The sequence below is a fragment of the Ranitomeya variabilis genome, chromosome 4 (assembly GCF_051348905.1).
Source record: "Ranitomeya variabilis isolate aRanVar5 chromosome 4, aRanVar5.hap1, whole genome shotgun sequence".
NCBI classification, from domain to species: domain Eukaryota; kingdom Metazoa; phylum Chordata; class Amphibia; order Anura; family Dendrobatidae; genus Ranitomeya; species Ranitomeya variabilis.
The window spans coordinates 67,077,447-67,096,369 of NC_135235.1; the positions used below are offsets into that span (position 1 = coordinate 67,077,447).

Consider the following 18,923-nt stretch of genomic DNA (forward strand, 5'->3'; position numbering starts at 1 on the left):
AGGTGTATTGTCAAAAATTTCGGAAATGGTCGGTGCTTACTCAATGGAATGAGTGTGCCCTGGCTGCAAATTTCAGAGAAGGTCTTTCTGAGGCCGTTAAGAATGTTATGGTGGGGTTTCCCACCCCTACAAGTCTGAGTGATTCTATGGCTTTAGCCATTCAGGTTGATCGGCGTTTGCGGGAGCGCAAATCTGCTCATCCTTTGGCGGTATTTTCTGAACAGAGACCTGAGTCTATGCAATGTGACCGAACTCTGACCAGAATTGAGCGACAAAGTCATAGACGTCAAAATGGGTTGTGCTTTTACTGTGGTGATTCTACTCATGTTATCTCAGCATGCTCTAAACGCTTAAAAAAAATCGCTAAACCTGTCACCATTGGTACTATACAGCCTAAATTTATTTTGTCTGTTACTTTGATTTGTTCTTTGTCGTCCTACCCGGTTATGGCTTTTGTGGATTCGGGTGCTGCCCTGAATCTGATGGATTTGTCGTTTGCCAGGCGCTGTGGTTTTGTCCTGGAGCCTTTGGAATTTCCTATTCCTCTGAGGGGAATTGATGCTACGCCATTGGCTGAGAATAAGCCTCAGTATTGGACGCAAATGACCATGTGCATGACTCCCGTACATCAGGAGGTGATTCGCTTTCTTGTTCTGCATAATTTGCATGATGTTGTCGTTTTGGGTCTGCAATGGCTGCAAGCTCATAATCCAGTTTTAGATTGGAAAGCTATGTCTGTGTCAAGTTGGGGTTGTCAGGGAATTCATGGCGATACTCCGTTGGTGTCTATTGCTTCTTCCACTCCTAATGAGGTCCCTGAGTTTTTGTCTGACTACCAGGATGTATTTGATGAGCCCAGGTCCAGTGCCCTGCCCCCTCATAGGGATTGTGACTGTGCTATAAATTTAATTCCTGGTAGTAAATTCCCTAAGGGATGACTTTTTAATTTGTCTATACCAGAGCATGCCGCGATGCGGAGTTATATAAAGGAGTCTTTGGAGAAGGGACATATTCGCCCATCCTCTTCCCCTCTTGGTGCAGGATTTTTTTTTGTGGGCAAGAAGGACGGTTCTTTGAGACCTTGTATAGATTATCGTCTTCTGAATAAAATCACAGTCAAATTTCAGTATCCTTTGCCACTATTGTCTAATTTGTTTGCTCGGATTAAGGGTGCCAGTTGGTTCACCAAGATAGATCTCCGTGGTGCGTATAACCTTGTGCGCATTAAGCAGGGAGATGAATGGAAAACAGCATTTAATACGCCCGAAGGCCATTTTGAGTACTTGGTGATGCCTTTTGGACTCTCTAATGCTCCTTCTGTGTTTCAGTCCTTCATGCATGACATCTTCCGAGAATATCTGGATAAATTTATGATTGTTTATCTGGATGACATTTTGGTCTTTTCTGATGATTGGGAGTCCCATGTGAAGCAGGTCAGGATGGTGTTTCAGGTCCTGCGTGCTAATGCTTTATTTGTGAAGGGCTCAAAATGCCTCTTCGGAGTACAGAAGGTCTCCTTTTTGGGTTTTATTTTTTCTCCTTCTACTGTGGAGATGGACCCAGTCAAGGTCCGGGCTATTCATGACTGGACTCAGCCCACGTCTGTTAAGAGTCTTCAGAAGTTCTTGGGTTTTGCTAATTTTTACCGTCGTTTCATCGCTAATTTTTCTAGCGTGGTTAAACCTTTGACGGATTTGACCAAGAAGGGTTCTGATGTGACTAATTGGTCTCCTGCGGCCGTGGAGGCCTTTCGGGAGCTGAAGCACCGGTTTTCTTCAGCTCCAGTCTTATGTCAGCCAGATGTCTCTCTCCCCTTCCAGGTCGAGGTTGATGCTTCTGAGATTGGAGCAGGGGCTGTTTTGTCGCAGAGAAGCTCTGAGGGCTCTGTGATGAAGCCATGTGCTTTCTTTTCAAGAAAGTTTTCGCCTGCCGAGCGGAATTATGATGTTGGTAATCGGGAGTTGTTGGCTATAAAGTGGGCATTTGAGGAGTGGCGACATTGACTCGAAGGAGCTAAACATCGTGTGGTGGTCTTGACTGATCACAAAAATCTGATTTACCTTGAATCTGCCAAGCGCCTGAATCCTAGACAGGCTCGTTGGTCGTTGTTTTTCTCCCGTTTCAACTTCGTGGTCTCATACCTGCCTGGTTCGAAGAACGTGAAAGCTGATGCACTTTCTAGGAGTTTTGTGCCTGACTCTCCGGGAGTTTATGAGCAGGCTGGTATTCTCAGAGAGGGAGTGATTTTGTCTGCCATTTCCCCAGATTTGCGACGGGTGCTGCAGAAATTTCAGGCGGATAGACCTGACCGTTGTCCACCAGAGAGACTGTTTGTCCCGGATAGATGGACCAGCAGGGTTATTTCCGAGGTTCATTCTTCGGTGTTGGCGGGTCATCCTGGGATCTTTGGTACCAGAGATTTTGTGGCTAGGTCCTTCTGGTGGCCTTCCTTGTCGTGGGATGTGCGTTCCTTTGTGCAGTCTTGTGGGATTTGTGCTCGGGCTAAGCCTTGCTGTTCTCGTGCCAGCGGTTTGCTTTTGCCTTTGCCTGTTCCGAAAAGGCCTTGGGCGCACATTTCCATGGATTTTATTTCGGATCTTCCAGTATCTCAGAAAATGTCTGTCATCTGGGTGGTGTGTGATCGTTTTTCCAAGATGGTCCATTTGGTGCCCTTGCCTAAGTTGCCTTCTTCCTCCGATTTGGTTCCTCTATTTTTTCAGAATGTGGTTCGCTTGCACGGCATTCCTGAAAATATTGTGTCTGATAGAGGATCCCAGTTTGTGTCCAGGTTTTGGCGGACTTTTTGTGCTAAGATGGGCATTGATTTGTCTTTTTCGTCGGCCTTCCATCCTCAGACTAATGGCCAAACCGAGCGAACTAATCAGACGTTGGTAACTTATTTGAGATGTTTTGTTTCTGCTGATCAGGATGATTGGGTGACTTTTTTGCCTTTGGCCGAGTTTGCCCTTAATAATCGGGCTAGTTCTGCTACTTTGGTTTCGCCTTTTTTCTGCAATTCTGGTTTCCACCCTCGTTTTTCCTCGGGTCAGGTTGAGCCCTCTGACTGTCCTGGGGTGGATTCTGTGGTGGATAGGTTGCAGCAGATTTGGAACCATGTGGTGGACAATTTGAGGTTGTCACAGGAGAAGGCTCAGCGCTTTGCCAACCACCGCCGCGGTGTGGGTCCCCGACTTCGTGTTGGGGATTTGGTGTGGCTGTCTTCTCGGTATGTTCCTATGAAGGTCTCCTCTCCTAAATTCAAGCCTCGCTTCATCGGTCCTTATAAGATCTTGGAAATCCTTAACCCGGTGTCTTTTCGTTTGGATCTCCCAGCATCGTTTGCCATTCATAATGTGTTCCATAGGTCTTTGTTGCAGAGGTATGTGGTACCTGTGGTTCCTTCTGTTGAGCCTCCTGCTCCGGTGCTGGTCGAGGGCAAATTGGAGTACGTGGTGGAGAAGATTTTGGATTCTCGTATCTCTAGACGGAGGCTTCAGTATTTGGTTAAGTGGAAGGGCTATGGTCAGGAGGATAATTCCTGGGTTGTCGCCTCTGATGTTCATGCGGCCGATTTGGTTCGTGCCTTCCACGTGGCTCATCCTGATCGCCCTGGGGGTCTTGATGAGGGTTCGGTGACCCCTCCTCAAGGGGGGGGTACTGTTGTGAACTCTATTTTTGGGCTCCCTCTAGTGGTCACAAGCGGTACTGTGTAGTGTTGTCTTTCTGCAGGTTGCAGCATCAGCTGGTTCGTTATCCTGGTTGGTTTCCTATTTAGCCCACCTGGATACTCAGTTCCTTGCCTGCTATCAATGTATTCAGTGCTCTTCAGATTCCTTGTGACTACCTTGCTCCCAGTCTCTCCAAGACAAGCTAAGTTTTTGTTTGTTCATTTTTTGATTATCAGCATTCATCATGTTTCTTGTCCAGCTTGCTAAAATGTGATTTCCTCGCTTGCTGGTTGCTCTAGGGGACTGAGTTTCTCCCCCCACACCGTTAGTTGGTGTGGGGGTTCTTGAAATCTCAGAGTGGATATTTTGTAAGGGTTTTTTACTGACCGCATAGATTTCCTTTTCTATTTTCTGCTATCTAGTATTAGTGGGCCTCATTTGCTGGATCTGCTTTCACCCCTGTGTATGTGCCTTCCTCTTACCTCACCGTTATTATTTGTTGGGGGCTTCTATATCTTTGGGGATTATTTCTCTGGAGGCAAGAGAGGTCTTTCTTTCTCTCTAGGGGTAGTTAGTTCCTCAGGCTGGCTCGAGACGTCTAGGATTTTTAGGCACGTTCACCGGCTACTTCTAGTGTGTTTGGATAGGTTCAGATTTGCGGTCAGTCCAGTTTGCCACCTCCCTAGAGCTTGTCCTATGTTTGTTACTTAGCTGGAGTAATTTGTGATCCTCAACCACTAAGGATCATAACATATATATATCTCAGACCTGGGCAAGATGTGGCCCACGGGCCGCATCCGGCCCACCTGATGATTTTAAACGGCCCGCCAGCTGCCCGCCTGTGAGCAGTAGAGCCGGGTTGATCACCGGTTTATCGCCGAGATGCGAACTCGGCTTCAGGAAAATGGCCGCCACGATCTCCATCTGCGCGCCTGCGGCATCCCGCGGCCATTTTCCTGAAGCCCCGGGAAGCAGAGCACTCCATCTGCGCACGCACGGCCTCAGGAAGATGGCCGCCGCCACAGAAAAGCCGGTGAATAGCGCAGATCGCGCTCTTTGTCTGCCGCTGCGCAGTGCATTCGGCAGTTGTGCATGCACAAAACACTACGCCAACGCCGGGAAGATAAGCAAGAGGTGGGGGAGAAACAGCCATTTCACCATGCCATTTTGACCAGACCAGCGTGATTGACAGGCGAAAACGGCGACTTTGGTAAGGTATTTCGGCAGCATAGGTGGGGAATCAGGGGACAAAAAATACACTAGTGTAAAGCACAGCTCAGGCCCTATGTAACGGTATTTTTATCTCTTACTGAAAAAATGGGGTGACAGGTTCCCTTTAAAATTCAGTCCAGTCTGCGACATCACATTATAGAGCAGGAATGGTGGATTTTCTTTTCAGTCCAGTGGGCAGTCCTATCAGTGACTGACAGCCATCTCTAAATTTACACTTCTGCATAGATCCACCCACTGGATCAAAAATCCCAGAAAGTGCACAGGTTTAAATGATGAAAAACACAGATTATACTAAATCTTTTCTCACAAAACTATATATGCATCTACTCCACTCCTCCTGCTGTATAACATGGTGCCCGCAGATTGGACTGCATTTTCAAGGTGACAGGTTCTCATCAAGATATGGTGTGTCAAGCTAATCAATTTTGTACCAAGTTATAGATTAATGTAAGGTTACATAAGAGGAAGGATTTCGCTTGAGTAAGGCTGCCGTCACACTATCAGTATTTGGTCAGTATTTTACATCAGTATTTGTAAGCCAAAACCAGGAGTGGGTGATAAATGCAGACGTGGTGCATATGTTTCTATTATACTTTTCCTCTAATTGTCCCACTCCTGGTTTTGGCCACAAATACTGATGAAAAATACTGACCAAATACTGCTAGTGTGACGGCAGCCTAACAGTGATTTTTAGACAGACTTATTAGCACTTTGTGAACATATGCGATAAAGTGAAGGATCACGGTCAGTAATACCTTGACATCTTCATGGGTCTGGAGACCTTGGGAGCAGCAGCTGGATGTGGGAGAACTAGACAAATCAACGTTAAGAGAACATTAGAAATATTCAAGGCTTAACGTTAAGCCACAATGTCTTCATATTTTACCTTTGTAATTGGTCCCTAAAAAAAAAAAAATGAACATGAAGGCCATGTTTGCCTACGGCTAATAATGTGGTGGCTCTTAAAGAGGACCTGTCACCGGGTCACAAGTGATCAGTTTTTTGTTATTTTATTCTCACTGCTTCCCTGAGTATTCTGCCATTGTTTTTTAAATAAGGGACACGGTTTCAGAGATACGGACCTTTTTATTCAGTGCTAATTTTTCTGGGTTTTTTTTAATAAGGGGGCGCATTGATTACAGGGTAATAATGCAGAGAAGCTTAAGAACACACAACCCTCGGACAATCCTGTGAGCCACGTCCCTTGTGAAAACTATAAAAATTTGCACTAAGTGAAAAAGTCTATGTCCGTGGAGGAGCTGTATGGCAAATTTAAAAAGCAGTGGGAATAAAATAAAAACAAATCTGGCTACTTTTTGATGGTGACAGGTCCTCTTTAACTGCTAGCAAATAAAACTAAAAAGCAGAAAACTGTTTACATCAGGTAACTTTGCAGGAAGAACAGGGACTGGTCTATAGCAGACTGGTGAGTGATTTTCACTGATGAAGCCCCCTCCAGACCGGTTTGGACATCTTCACTATCATAAGCCCCTGTGTAATATGTGGGGGGGTTCCTCAAGGGAAGTGGGTTCACTCACAATTTTGCCTAAGGCTATGTGCACACGTTGCGGATTAGCCTCTGGAATTTTTTGTGCTTATTCTGCATCTCTTGGCAGAAAACGCAGGTGCGGATTTGATGTGTTTTTTATGCGGATTTTGTGTGAATTTACTGCGGATTTCAGCGTTTTTACCCCTGCGGATTTCTATAATGGAATGGGTACAAAAACGCTGCAGATCCGCACAAAAGAAGTGACATGCTCCTTCTTTTAATCCGCAGCTTTTCCGTGCGGAATTTTCAGCGCCATTGATTTACATTGTACTGTAAATCACTTGCGGATCTGCAGCATTTCTGCATCGCAAAAAACGCTGCAGATCCGGAGTAAATCCGCAACGTGTGCACACAGCCTTATACTGCTATTAATAAGGAATGGGATCTAAACATCCTCCAAGACCAACTTCTCCCAACCATCCAGGAGCAATGTGGTGTTTGTTTTTTTCCAGCCTGATGGAGACCAGGTCACAAGTCAAAAGTGATAGCCAAGTGGCTCATTGAACAAAACATCGACATTTTGGATTCATAGCTAGGAAACTCCCCAGATCTCAATCCCGTTGAGAACATTAGCTCAATCCTGGTGGACAAATAAACATACAGAATTTGTGATAAACTCCGAGCCCTGATTAAGCAGTGGCCTGTCATCAGCCCTGAAGTGGATATCCAGCACGTCAGGGAGAAATGCAGAAGTCTCTGAAAATAAGGGCGAACTTTGTAAATATCGGGTCTTTGCAGAAACTTTATGTATTTATCAATAAAAGTTCAAAAACTTTTGAATTCTCTAATTCAACTTCAGTGACCATAGAAACATCTGAATAACAGGTTTAAAAACACCGAAACCACAAAAAAACTAAATTTGTCAGTCTCAAAACTTCTGGCCATGACTGTACATAGACACCTGAACATATTGATAATGGTACGATTATGGATTCCTTACCATGAGGAGTTTATTTGGCATTGGTGCAGCTACAAGCCATCGTACAGCTGTATACATACAACCCATGTGATCAGTCTGGATCAGGTGCCCATGTGGACACAGTGAGAACAAAAGGACTTTTTTTTTGTCCCTACTGTGTTAACCCTTTATGAACATCTGATCAGTGTCTTCATAAAATGGCGCTGATCAGCATCCAATCACAAACAGTACTGGCCAAAAGTTTGGACACACCTTCTCATTTTAAGATTTTTCTGTATTTTCATGACTATGAAAATTGTACATTCACACTGAAGGCATCAAAACTATGAATTAACACATGTGGAATTATATACTTAACAAGAAAGTGTGAAACAACTGAAATTATGTCTTATATTGTAGGTTCTTCAAAGTAGCCACCTTTTGCTTTGATGACTGCTTTGCACTCTTGGCATTCTCTTGATGAGCTTCAAGAGGTAGTCACCGGAAATGGTCTTCCAACAATCTTGAAGGAGTTCCCAGAGATGCTTAGCACTTGGCCCTTTTGCCTTCACTCTGCGGTCCAGCTCACCCCAAACCATCTCGATTGGGTTCAGGTCTGGTGACTGTGGAGGCCAGGTCACCTGGCGTAGCACCCCATCACTCTCCTTCTTGGTCAAATAGCCCTTAAACAGCCTGGAGGTGTGTTTGAGGTCATTGTCCTGTTGAAAAATAAATGATGGTCCAACTAAACGCAAACCGGATGGAATAGCATGCCGCTGCAAGATGCTGTGGTAGCCATGCTGGTTCAGTATGCCTTCAATTTTGAATAAATCTCCAACAGTGTGACCAGCAAAGCACCCCCACACCATCACACCTCCTCCTCCATGCTTCACGGTGGGAGCCAGGCATGTAGAGTCCATCCGTTCACCTTTTCTGCGTCACACAAAGACACGGTGGTTGGAACCAAAGATGTCAAATTTTGACTCATCAGACCAAAGCACAGATATCCACTGGTCTAATGTCCATTCCTTGTGTTCTTTAGCCCAAACAAGTCTCTTCTGCTTGTTGCCTGTCCTTAGCAGTGGTTTCCTAGCAGCTATTTTACCATGAAGGCCTGCTGCACAAAGTCTCCTCTTAACAGTTGTTGTAGAGATGTGTCTGCTGCTAGAACTCTGTGTGGCATTGACCTGGTCTCTAATCTAAGCTGCTGTTAACCTGGTGACTCAGTGTTATGACCCCAATGGCGAGGGTCTCAGAGGAACGTGGAAGTCTGCAGAATACAAAAATCCAGCTCATAGGGCAGTGGTAACTGGGTTGACCATATATCTACTCCTAACGCCAACACTAGAAGTAGCCGGGGATCATTCCTACGTTGATTCTAGATGACACGCGCCAGCCGGAGAATCTAGCTACCCCTAGTAGAGGAAAACAAAGACCTTTCTTGCCTCCAGAGAAGGGGACCCCAAAGCTGGATAGAAGCCCCCCACAAATAATGACGGTGAGGTAAGAGGAAATGACAAACACAGAAATGAACCAGGTTTAGCACAGAGAGGCCCGCTTACTGATAGCAGAATAAAGAAAGGTAACTTATATGGTCAACAAAAACCCTATCAAAATCCACACTGGAAATTCAAGAACCCCCGAACCGTCTAACGGTCCGGGGGGAGAACACCAGCCCCCTAGAGCTTCCAGCAAAGGTCAGGATATAGATTAGGAACAAGCTGGACAAAAATACAAAACCAAAACAAATAGCAAAAAGCAAAAGGCAGACTTAGCTGATATAACTGGAACCAGGATCAGTAGACAAGAGCACAGCAGACTAGCTCTGATAACTACGTTGCCAGGCATTGAACTGAAGGTCCAGGGAGCTTATATAGCAACACCCCTAACTAACGACCCAGGTGCGGATAAAAGGAATGACAGAAAAACCAGAGTCAAAAAACTAGTAACCACTAGAGGGAGCAAAAAGCAAATTCACAACAGTACCCCCCCCTTAGTGAGGGGTCACCGAACCCTCACCACGACCACCAGGGCGATCAGGATGAGCGGCATGAAAGGCACGAACTAAATCGGCCGCATGAACATCAGAGGCGACCACCCAGGAATTATCCTCCTGACCATAGCCCTTCCACTTGACCAGGTACTGAAGCCTCCGCCTGGAGAGGCGAGAATCCAAGATCTTCTCCACCACGTACTCCAACTCGCCCTCAACCAACACCGGAGCAGGAGGCTCAGCAGAAGGAACTACAGGCACAATGTACCGCCGCAACAAGGACCTATGAAATACATTGTGAATAGCAAACGACACAGGAAGATCCAGACGAAAAGATACAGGATTAAGGATTTCCAATATCTTGTAAGGCCCAATAAAACGAGGTTTAAATTTGGGAGAGGAGACCTTCATAGGAACAAAGCGGGAAGAAAGCCATACCAAATCCCCAACGCGTAGTCGGGGACCCACACCGCGGCGGCGGTTGGCAAAGCGCTGAGCCTTCTCCTGTGACAACTTCAAGTTGTCCACCACATGATTCCAGATCTGCTGCAACCTATCCACCACAGAATCCACCCCAGGACAGTCAGAAGGCTCCACATGACCCGAAGAAAAGCGAGGATGGAAACCAGAGTTGCAGAAAAAAGGCGAAACCAAGGTGGCGGAACTAGCCCGATTATTAAGGGCAAACTCAGCCAACGGCAAGAATGTCACCCAATCGTCCTGATCAGCAGAGACAAAACACCTCAAATAAGCCTCCAAAGTCTGATTGGTTCGCTCCGTCTGTCCATTAGTCTGAGGATGGAAAGCAGACGAAAACGACAAATCAATGCCCATCCTACTACAAAAGGATCGCCAGAACCTGGAAACGAACTGGGATCCTCTGTCTGACACAATATTCTCAGGGATGCCGTGCAAACGAACCACGTTCTGGAAAAACACAGGAACCAGATCGGAAGAGGAAGGCAGCTTAGGCAAGGGAACCAAATGGACCATCTTGGAGAAGCGATCACATATCACCCAGATAACGGACATGCCCTAAGATAGCGGAAGATCAGAAATGAAATCCATGGAGATATGTGTCCAAGGTCTCTTCGGGACAGGCAAGGGCAAGAGCAAACCGCTGGCACGAGAACAGCAAGGCTTAGCTCGAGCACAAGTCCCACAGGACTGCACAAATGACCGCACATCCCTTGACAAGGAAGGCCACCAAAAGGACCTGGCCACCAGATCTCTGGTGCCAAAAATTCCCGGGTGACCTGCCAACACCGAGGAATGAACCTCGGAAATGACTCTGCTGGTCCACTTATCCGGGACAAACAGTCTGTCAGGTGGACAAGACTCAGGCCTATCAGCCTGAAATCTCTGCAACACACGTCGCAGATCCGGAGAAATAGCTGACAAGATAACTCCATCTTTAAGAATACCAACAGGATCAGCGACTCCAGGAGCATCAGGCACAAAGCTCCTAGAAAGAGCATCGGCCTTCACATTCTTTGAACCTGGTAAATACGAGACAACAAAATCAAAGCGGGAGAAAAACAATGACCAGCGGGCCTGTCTCGGATTAAGGCGTTTAGCAGACTCGAGATACATCAGATTTTTGTGATCAGTCAAGACCACCACACGATGCTTAGCACCCTCGAGCCAATGACGCCACTCCTCAAATGCCCATTTCATGGCCAACAACTCCCGATTGCCCACATCATAATTTCGCTCGGCAGGCGAAAACTTCCTAGAGAAAAAGGCACAAGGTTTCATAACAGAGCAACCAGGGCCTCTCTGCGACAAAACGGCCCCTGCCCCAATCTCCGAAGCATCCACCTCAACCTGAAAGGGAAGTGAGACGTCAGGCTGGCACAAAACAGGCGCCGAAGTAAACCGGCGTTTCAACTCCTGGAAAGCCTCCACGGCAGCAGGAGCCCAGTTAGCTACATCGGAGCCCTTCTTGGTCATATCCGTCAAAGGTTTCACAATGCTAGAAAAATTAGCAATAAAACGACGGTAGAAGTTAGCGAAGCCCAAGAACTTCTGAAGACTCTTAACTGACGAGGGCTGAGTCCAATCAAGAATAGCTCGGACCTTGACTGGGTCCATCTCCACAGCAGAAGGGGAAAAAATGAACCCCAAAAAGGGAACCTTCTGTACACCAAAGAGACACTTTGAGCCCTTGACAAACAAAGAATTTTCACGCAAAATTTTAAAGACCAACCTGACCTGCTCCACATGCGAATCCCAATTATCAGAAAAAAACAAAATATCATCCAGATAAACAATCAAAAATTTATCCAGATACTTCCGGAAAATGTCATGCATAAAGGACTGAAAAACTGAAGGCGCATTGGAGAGCCCAAAAGGCATCACCAAGTACTCAAAATGACCTTCGGGCGTATTGAATGCGGTTTTCCATTCATCACCTTGCTTAATGCGCACAAGGTTGTACGCACCACGAAGGTCTATCTTGGTGAACCACTTGGCACCCTTAATCCGGGCAAACAAGTCAGACAACAGCGGTAAAGGATACTGAAATTTGACAGTGATCTTATTTAAAAGCCGATAATCAATACAAGGTCTCAAAGATCCGTCCTTTTTTGCCACAAAAAAGAATCCCGCACCAAGAGGGGAAGAAGACAGACGAATATGTCCTTTCTCCAGAGACTCCTTGATATATGAACGCATAGCGGTATGTTCAGGCACCGACAGATTAAACAGTCTTCCCTTAGGAAACTTACTGCCTGGGATCAAATCTATAGCACAGTCACAGTCCCTATGAGGAGGCAGTGCACTGGACTCAGACTCACTGAAGACATCCTGATAATCAGACAAATACTCCGGAACTTCCGAAGGCGTAGAAGCAGCAATAGACACAGGCAGGGAATCCCCATGAATACCACGACAGCCCCAACTTGAGACTGACATAGCCTTCCAGTCCAGGACTGGATTATGGGTCTGTAACCATGGCAGCCCTAAAACAACCAAATCATGCATTTTATGTAAAACCAGGAAACGTATCACCTCGCGGTGTTCAGGAGTCATGCACATGGTAACCTGTGTCCAATACTGCGGTTTATTTGCTGCCAATGGTGTAGCATCAATACCCCTAAGAGGAATAGGATTTTCTAATGGTTCAAGAGTAAAACCACAGCGCTTAGCAAATGAGAGATCCATGAGACTCAGGGCAGCACCTGAATCTACAAACGCCATGACAGGATAAGATGACAGTGAGCAAATCAAAGTTACAGACAGAATAAATTTAGGTTGCAAATTACCAACGGTGACAGGACTAACAACCTTAGCTATACGTTTAGAGCATGCTGAGATAACATGTGTAGAATCACCACAGTAGTAGCACAAGCCATTCCGGCGTCTATGAATTTTCCGCTCATTTCTAGTCAGGATTCTATCACATTGCATTAAATCAGGTGTCTGTTCAGACAACACCATGAGGGAATTTGCGGTTTTTCTATCACATTGCACCGAATTAGGTGTCTGTTCAGACAACACCATGAGGGAATTTGCGGTTTTGCGCTCCCGCAACCGCCGGTCAATTTGAATAGCCAGTGCCATAGTATCATTCAGACCTGTGGGAATGGGAAAACCCACCATAACATTCTTAATGGCTTCAGAAAGGCCATTTCTAAAATTAGCGGCCAATGCACACTCGTTCCAATGTGTCAGCACGGACCATTTCCGAAATTTTTGGCAATACACTTCAGCCTCGTCCTGCCCCTGAGACATAGCCAGCAAGGCCTTTTCTGCCTGAATCTCAAGATTGGGTTCCTCATAAAGTAAACCGAGCGCCAGAAAAAACGCATCAAGATCAGCCAATGCCGGATCTCCTGGCGCCAGCGAAAAAGCCCAATCCTGAGGGTCGCCCCGTAAGAACGAAATGACAATTTTTACTTGCTGAGCAGAATCTCCAGATGAACAGGGTCTCAGGGACAAAAACAATTTACAATTATTCACGAAATTCCTAAACTTAAACCTGTCTCCGGAAAACAGTTCAGGAATCGGTATTTTAGGTTCTGACCTAGGATTTCTGATAACATAGTCTTGTATGCCCTGCACACGAGTAGCCAGCTGGTCCACACTTGTAATCAAGGTCTGGACATTCATGTCTGCAGCAAGCATAGCCACTCTGAGGTAAAGGGGAAGAAGAAAAAAAAAAAAAAAAAAACAACTCAGAATCTTCTTTCTTATAATCCCTCTTCTGCAATGCATTAAACATTTAATACTGGCCTGGCAAACTGTTATGACCCCAATGGCGAGGGTCTCAGAGGAACGTGGAAGTCTGCAGAATACAAAAATCCAGCTCATAGGGCAGTGGTAACTGGGTTGACCATATATCTACTCCTAACGCCAACACTAGAAGTAGCCGGGGATCATTCCTACGTTGATTCTAGATGACACGCGCCAGCCGGAGAATCTAGCTACCCCTAGTAGAGGAAAACAAAGACCTTTCTTGCCTCCAGAGAAGGGGACCCCAAAGCTGGATAGAAGCCCCCCACAAATAATGACGGTGAGGTAAGAGGAAATGACAAACACAGAAATGAACCAGGTTTAGCACAGAGAGGCCCGCTTACTGATAGCAGAATAAAGAAAGGTAACTTATATGGTCAACAAAAACCCTATCAAAATCCACACTGGAAATTCAAGAACCCCCGAACCGTCTAACGGTCCGGGGGGAGAACACCAGCCCCCTAGAGCTTCCAGCAAAGGTCAGGATATAGATTAGGAACAAGCTGGACAAAAATACAAAACCAAAACAAATAGCAAAAAGCAAAAGGCAGACTTAGCTGATATAACTGGAACCAGGATCAGTAGACAAGAGCACAGCAGACTAGCTCTGATAACTACGTTGCCAGGCATTGAACTGAAGGTCCAGGGAGCTTATATAGCAACACCCCTAACTAACGACCCAGGTGCGGATAAAAGGAATGACAGAAAAACCAGAGTCAAAAAACTAGTAACCACTAGAGGGAGCAAAAAGCAAATTCACAACACTCAGATAAACATCCTCAGAAGCAGAGGTGACTCTTGGTCTTCCTTTCCTGGGGCGGTCCTCATGTGAGCGAGTTTCTTTGTAGCGCTTGATGGTTTTTGCCACTGCACTTGGGGACACTTTCAAAGTTTGCCCAATTTTCCGGACTGACTGACCTTCATTTCTTAAAGTAATGATGGCCACTCGTTTTTCTTTACTTAGGTTTTTTCTTGCCATAATACAAATTCTAACAGTCTATTCAGTAGGATTATCAGCTGTGTATCCACCAGACTTCTGCACAACACAACTGATGGTCCCAACCCCATTTATAAGGCAAGAAATCCCACTTATTACACCTGACAGGGCACACCCGTGAAGTGAAAACCATTCCCGGTGACTACCTCTTGAAGGTCATCAAGAGAATGCCAAGAGTGTGCAAAGCAGTCATCAAAGCAAAAGGTGGCTACTTTGAAGAACCTAGAATATAAGACATGATTTCAGTTGTTTCACACTTTTTTGTTAAGTATATAATTCCACATGTGTTAATTCATAGTTTTGATGCCTTCAGTGTGAATGTACAATTTTCATAGTCATGAAAATACAGAAAAATCTTTAAATGAGAAGGTGTGTCCAAACTTTAGGTCTGTACTGTATATTATACAACTGAGAAATCAAATCAGTCCTGGGCTTTATAATCAGGAGCAAGGGTTTCTCATAGAAGTTTGTGCTTAATGTGGAGTTCATCACACATTATAAAAATGCCCTGTTTGGAAGGATTGTACATTTTCTACCTCAGTGTTTGTTCATCGCTTGCATTCTGTATCGTATGGGGCAGGATAATAATAATTCCTCTTGGAATCACAGTGTTATTCCAGACATCCCTTATAGGTAGAACTGAAAGGTGTTAGATATTTGAGGCTGGAAACAAGGAATGTGACCTACTGTAAACATTCTATATATATAATACACAATGCAAATAAAAAAAAAACCTTTCCAAAATCCGTCCGAAACGTCATAGGACTGGTGCAACTCTACCCATTCTCCAGCCGAATTGCAGAGATATTTGACATTATTACACACGCAGATTCAGAAAAAAAAAACCAGCAGAGACATATTACCTGCCCTGTGACATGTCCACGTTCTGCAGCAGCTGCTTCCTCCCATCCCATAATGCTTTGCAGTTTCATGGTTTTCTCACCCCCCCTCCATTCCAGACATAGCACATCAGCCCACGCCTCTTGTGTGTACATCATATACTCAGTTACAGGCTTACAGTGGATAAAGGTTATGTCCTCTTCCTCATTTCAAAAGGCATACAAGTACTAGTCATTGGCAGGCAATGCTGGCACTTGTAGTTCTCTAACACCAGTTTGCTGTCAGCACCACAAAAGAACTGAAACATCATATTAACAGAGCCATAACATTACCCCTTCCCGACCAAGGGCGTAAACAATGGCAGATTCAAGTCCCATAAAGGAGCTAAGAAAATAAAGAAAGGTTTTAAAAAAATATATAAAAAAAATTCGAACCACCCTTTTTTTATTTCCAGCCGTAAAAAGATAAAACTAACATATTTGAGTTTGCCAAGTCTGTAACAGCCCAGGCTATCAAAATATAAAATGAATTAACCCATAGAGAAAATGCGGTACAGACAGAGAGAGAGAAAAAAGTAACTGCAGAATTTTTTTTTTCTGGATGCTGTACTGCCCTTAAAAAAAGGTTGAAAAAGCAAAATCAAAAACGTATGTGGGTACCACAAATTGGGATCAATAAAAATGGTCAGCTTGCCATGAAAAAATGAATCCATAATGCAACAGCTTCAATCGACAAAAATAAAAGCATTTTAGATCTTAAAAAAAATAACAAAAACTAATGAAAAGCATTGGTTAGAATTTAATAATACCAAATAGAAAAATAATCAAATTAATTAACCAATGTGTCTATGGACTAAATGTGGACAATCGTCGCTACGACATGAAGAAACAGAGGCTCGACACCCCACGATAGAAAGCAGTCCAGAAAATATTCCAAATCCAATAAATATTAAAAAAGTATAAATTTTATTAAGGATTACATAGTGCAAGGATAATAGCAGCAACAATGAAAATACAGAGGGTTAAAAAGAAACGCTCTCGGGTCGGCAGAATACTACACGGGCCTGATATAGTAAGCACGTATTTGCTAAGGTGTCTATAGTGCAAACACCACCCCATATAGTTGTATCTGCTTGAAATGGATCATAAGAACAGGATAAGAACACATAATATGTGACACAAAGTAAGCAGCAGAAAGGTATATAGAATAAGGACATAATAGTCCTCCCCCAGCTCATCGAACAGCTGCGCTGCAGAGAACAAAATATATTTATACACATAGTGTGTTACAAGAAGTAAGCAGCAAAGAGGTATATAGAAATCAGGACATAATAGTCCTACCCCCAGCTCAAAAGTAGCTACGCTGCAGAGGACAAATATATATATACGGCAAAAAGATATATACCCACTACCTGCAATGGAGTGATGCTGGTGGCCCAGAGGATCTGCCCGAGATGTGGCAGCAGCTACACAACAACCTAGTGATCGCAAGTGGGATGATTTATGTTTATCCATTCAGAATTTACTTATTAAACGTACCAAGCTATGGTGGAATCGGGCCTTTTTGGAAAGATACATATCTAACAAACTTATCCCTAGAGGTCTGCGTGTCAAGGTCATTCCTGCTTTTCCGGTGGACGATGAAATATTTGTGGCTAATTGGGAGGAGGCATGCAGCAATTGTTCGGGTGTGTTTATGCAACTATTGATGAACTTGAACACCAAATCCATAGGTGAACTTGATAAAACTATTGATCTTGCTCAGACTGAATTGAAAGCAGGGTGTCCAGCTGAGAAAATACAGACCTTTAATCTTGATTTGGAGAAATTATTGGACTCAACAGTAAAGAAAATCCATGAGTCTCAAACAACTAAATTTAATAGAGATGTGAGAGACTTTAGAAATAAATCCGTCTATCAATGGCGCAAACAATCCTCTAGTCTCACTCATATTCCATGAACTTCCTCCTATACCTCTATTTCTTCACTTAGTGACCAGTCTGATATACCATCAACATCTATGGTCACACGTTCTGGAGCACCAAACAAAAAACAGTCTGATTATACTTTTCACCCATATAGACGCCGTGATCCTTCCCCTGTTGAATACAGAAGGAAGGATAATAAGGTAATTAATTTGAGTCACCATACTCTTTCTAATGCTGATCTCACATTATTGAGTAAGGGTCTTTCTTTTTCTCCGGTAATGGGCTTTGACACATTCACAGCAATCAAAGACCTTCACATCTTCGCCAGATCATTGCTTTTCAAACGTTATTTTTATGATGACAATTTGCACCAATTATTTCCAACAGCGGAAGAACAGGCTGCTATGGACCTATCCATCGAGCACAGTCTCCCGGAAGGAGGTAAGATACTTCCTTCTATTCGCCCTCATTCAAAAAAATTTCCACCACTCTCTTCTTGTGCTAACATTGATATGTTTGTAAAGCTGGTCACTAAAGATTTTTGGAAAATTCCGCAGTATGGGCGTTTTGATAATTTAACTAGGGAGGAACGTAACTGCCTGAATGTCTTACAAAACTTGTCTGATGTAGTAATAAAGCCGGCAGATAAGGGGGGAAACATCGTGATTTGGCCAAAGATCATGTACGAAAAAGAGGTATTTCGCCAACTCAATGACAAAATTTGTTATAGGAAATTGACGTACAACCCCTTATCTGCCTTTTGCTCTAAGTTAGATGCCATCATTAAAAAAGCTACTATCAGAGAGATTATTTATTACGAAAGATCTAGCATCGGCACTGGCGGTTTGCGAACCAACCATTTCAACCTTGTATCTCCTCCCTAAGTTACATAAAAACATCAATACCCCTCCAGGACGTCCTATCATATCCGGTAGAGGCAGCTATCTTGAAAATGTTGGTCGATGGATAGATTCAGTCCTGCAGCCGCTAGTGTGCAATTTGCCATCTTATCTTAAAGATACTGGTGAGTTCCTTTGGAAAATTGATGGACTGTCCATTGAATCTGACTCTCAATTTGTGACAATCGATGTTGAATCGTTATACACAAATATCAGGCACATCGATGGCCTTCGGGCCGTCAGATATTTTCTGGACATGTCCACATTTTCCGAAGGTATGAAGAGCTTCATAGTCGAACTTTTAGAGTTCGCTTTGACGCACAATTTTTTTTATTTTTAAGAGGTCCTTTTTCCTACAGCTCCAAGGAACAGCCATGGGAGCGGCCTTCACGCCGTCCTATGCTAATCTGTTCTTGGGGCTGTGGGAAAGGGACCTCTTCCTGTCAGACCAGCAGGCGTCGATGGACCGCGTCCTTCTATGGACGCTGTACATCGACGACATTTTCCTGGTCTGGCAGGGTTCCTCTCATGAACTGAATGTTTTTTTGATTGATTTGAACAGCAATGATCGTAATATTCGGCTTACGTATACCATCAACTTTGATTCTGTTGAATTCTTGGATGTGACGGTGAAAAGAAGCCCTAACGGAGAAATACTTTCAGACGTCTATAGGAAGCCTACC

At 44.4% G+C, this 18,923-nt stretch overlaps 1 protein-coding gene across 5 annotated transcripts in view; it reads right to left on the reverse strand.

Annotated features, from left to right (window-relative positions):
- The window catches only part of BORCS7 (BLOC-1 related complex subunit 7), a 115,971-nt gene that overhangs the window by 49,265 nt on the left and 47,783 nt on the right, over window positions 1-18,923 (reverse strand). For 3 of the 5 annotated variants that reach the window (XM_077258644.1, XM_077258642.1, XM_077258643.1), the window contains exon 6: window positions 5,657-5,711. In XM_077258644.1, coding sequence (XP_077114759.1) covers window positions 5,657-5,711 — 55 coding nt within the window. Of the gene's footprint in view, window positions 1-5,656; window positions 5,712-5,787; window positions 5,803-15,437; window positions 15,495-18,923 lie in introns of those variants that run through there. The other 2 variants (XM_077258646.1, XM_077258647.1) reach the window with 2 other exon arrangements.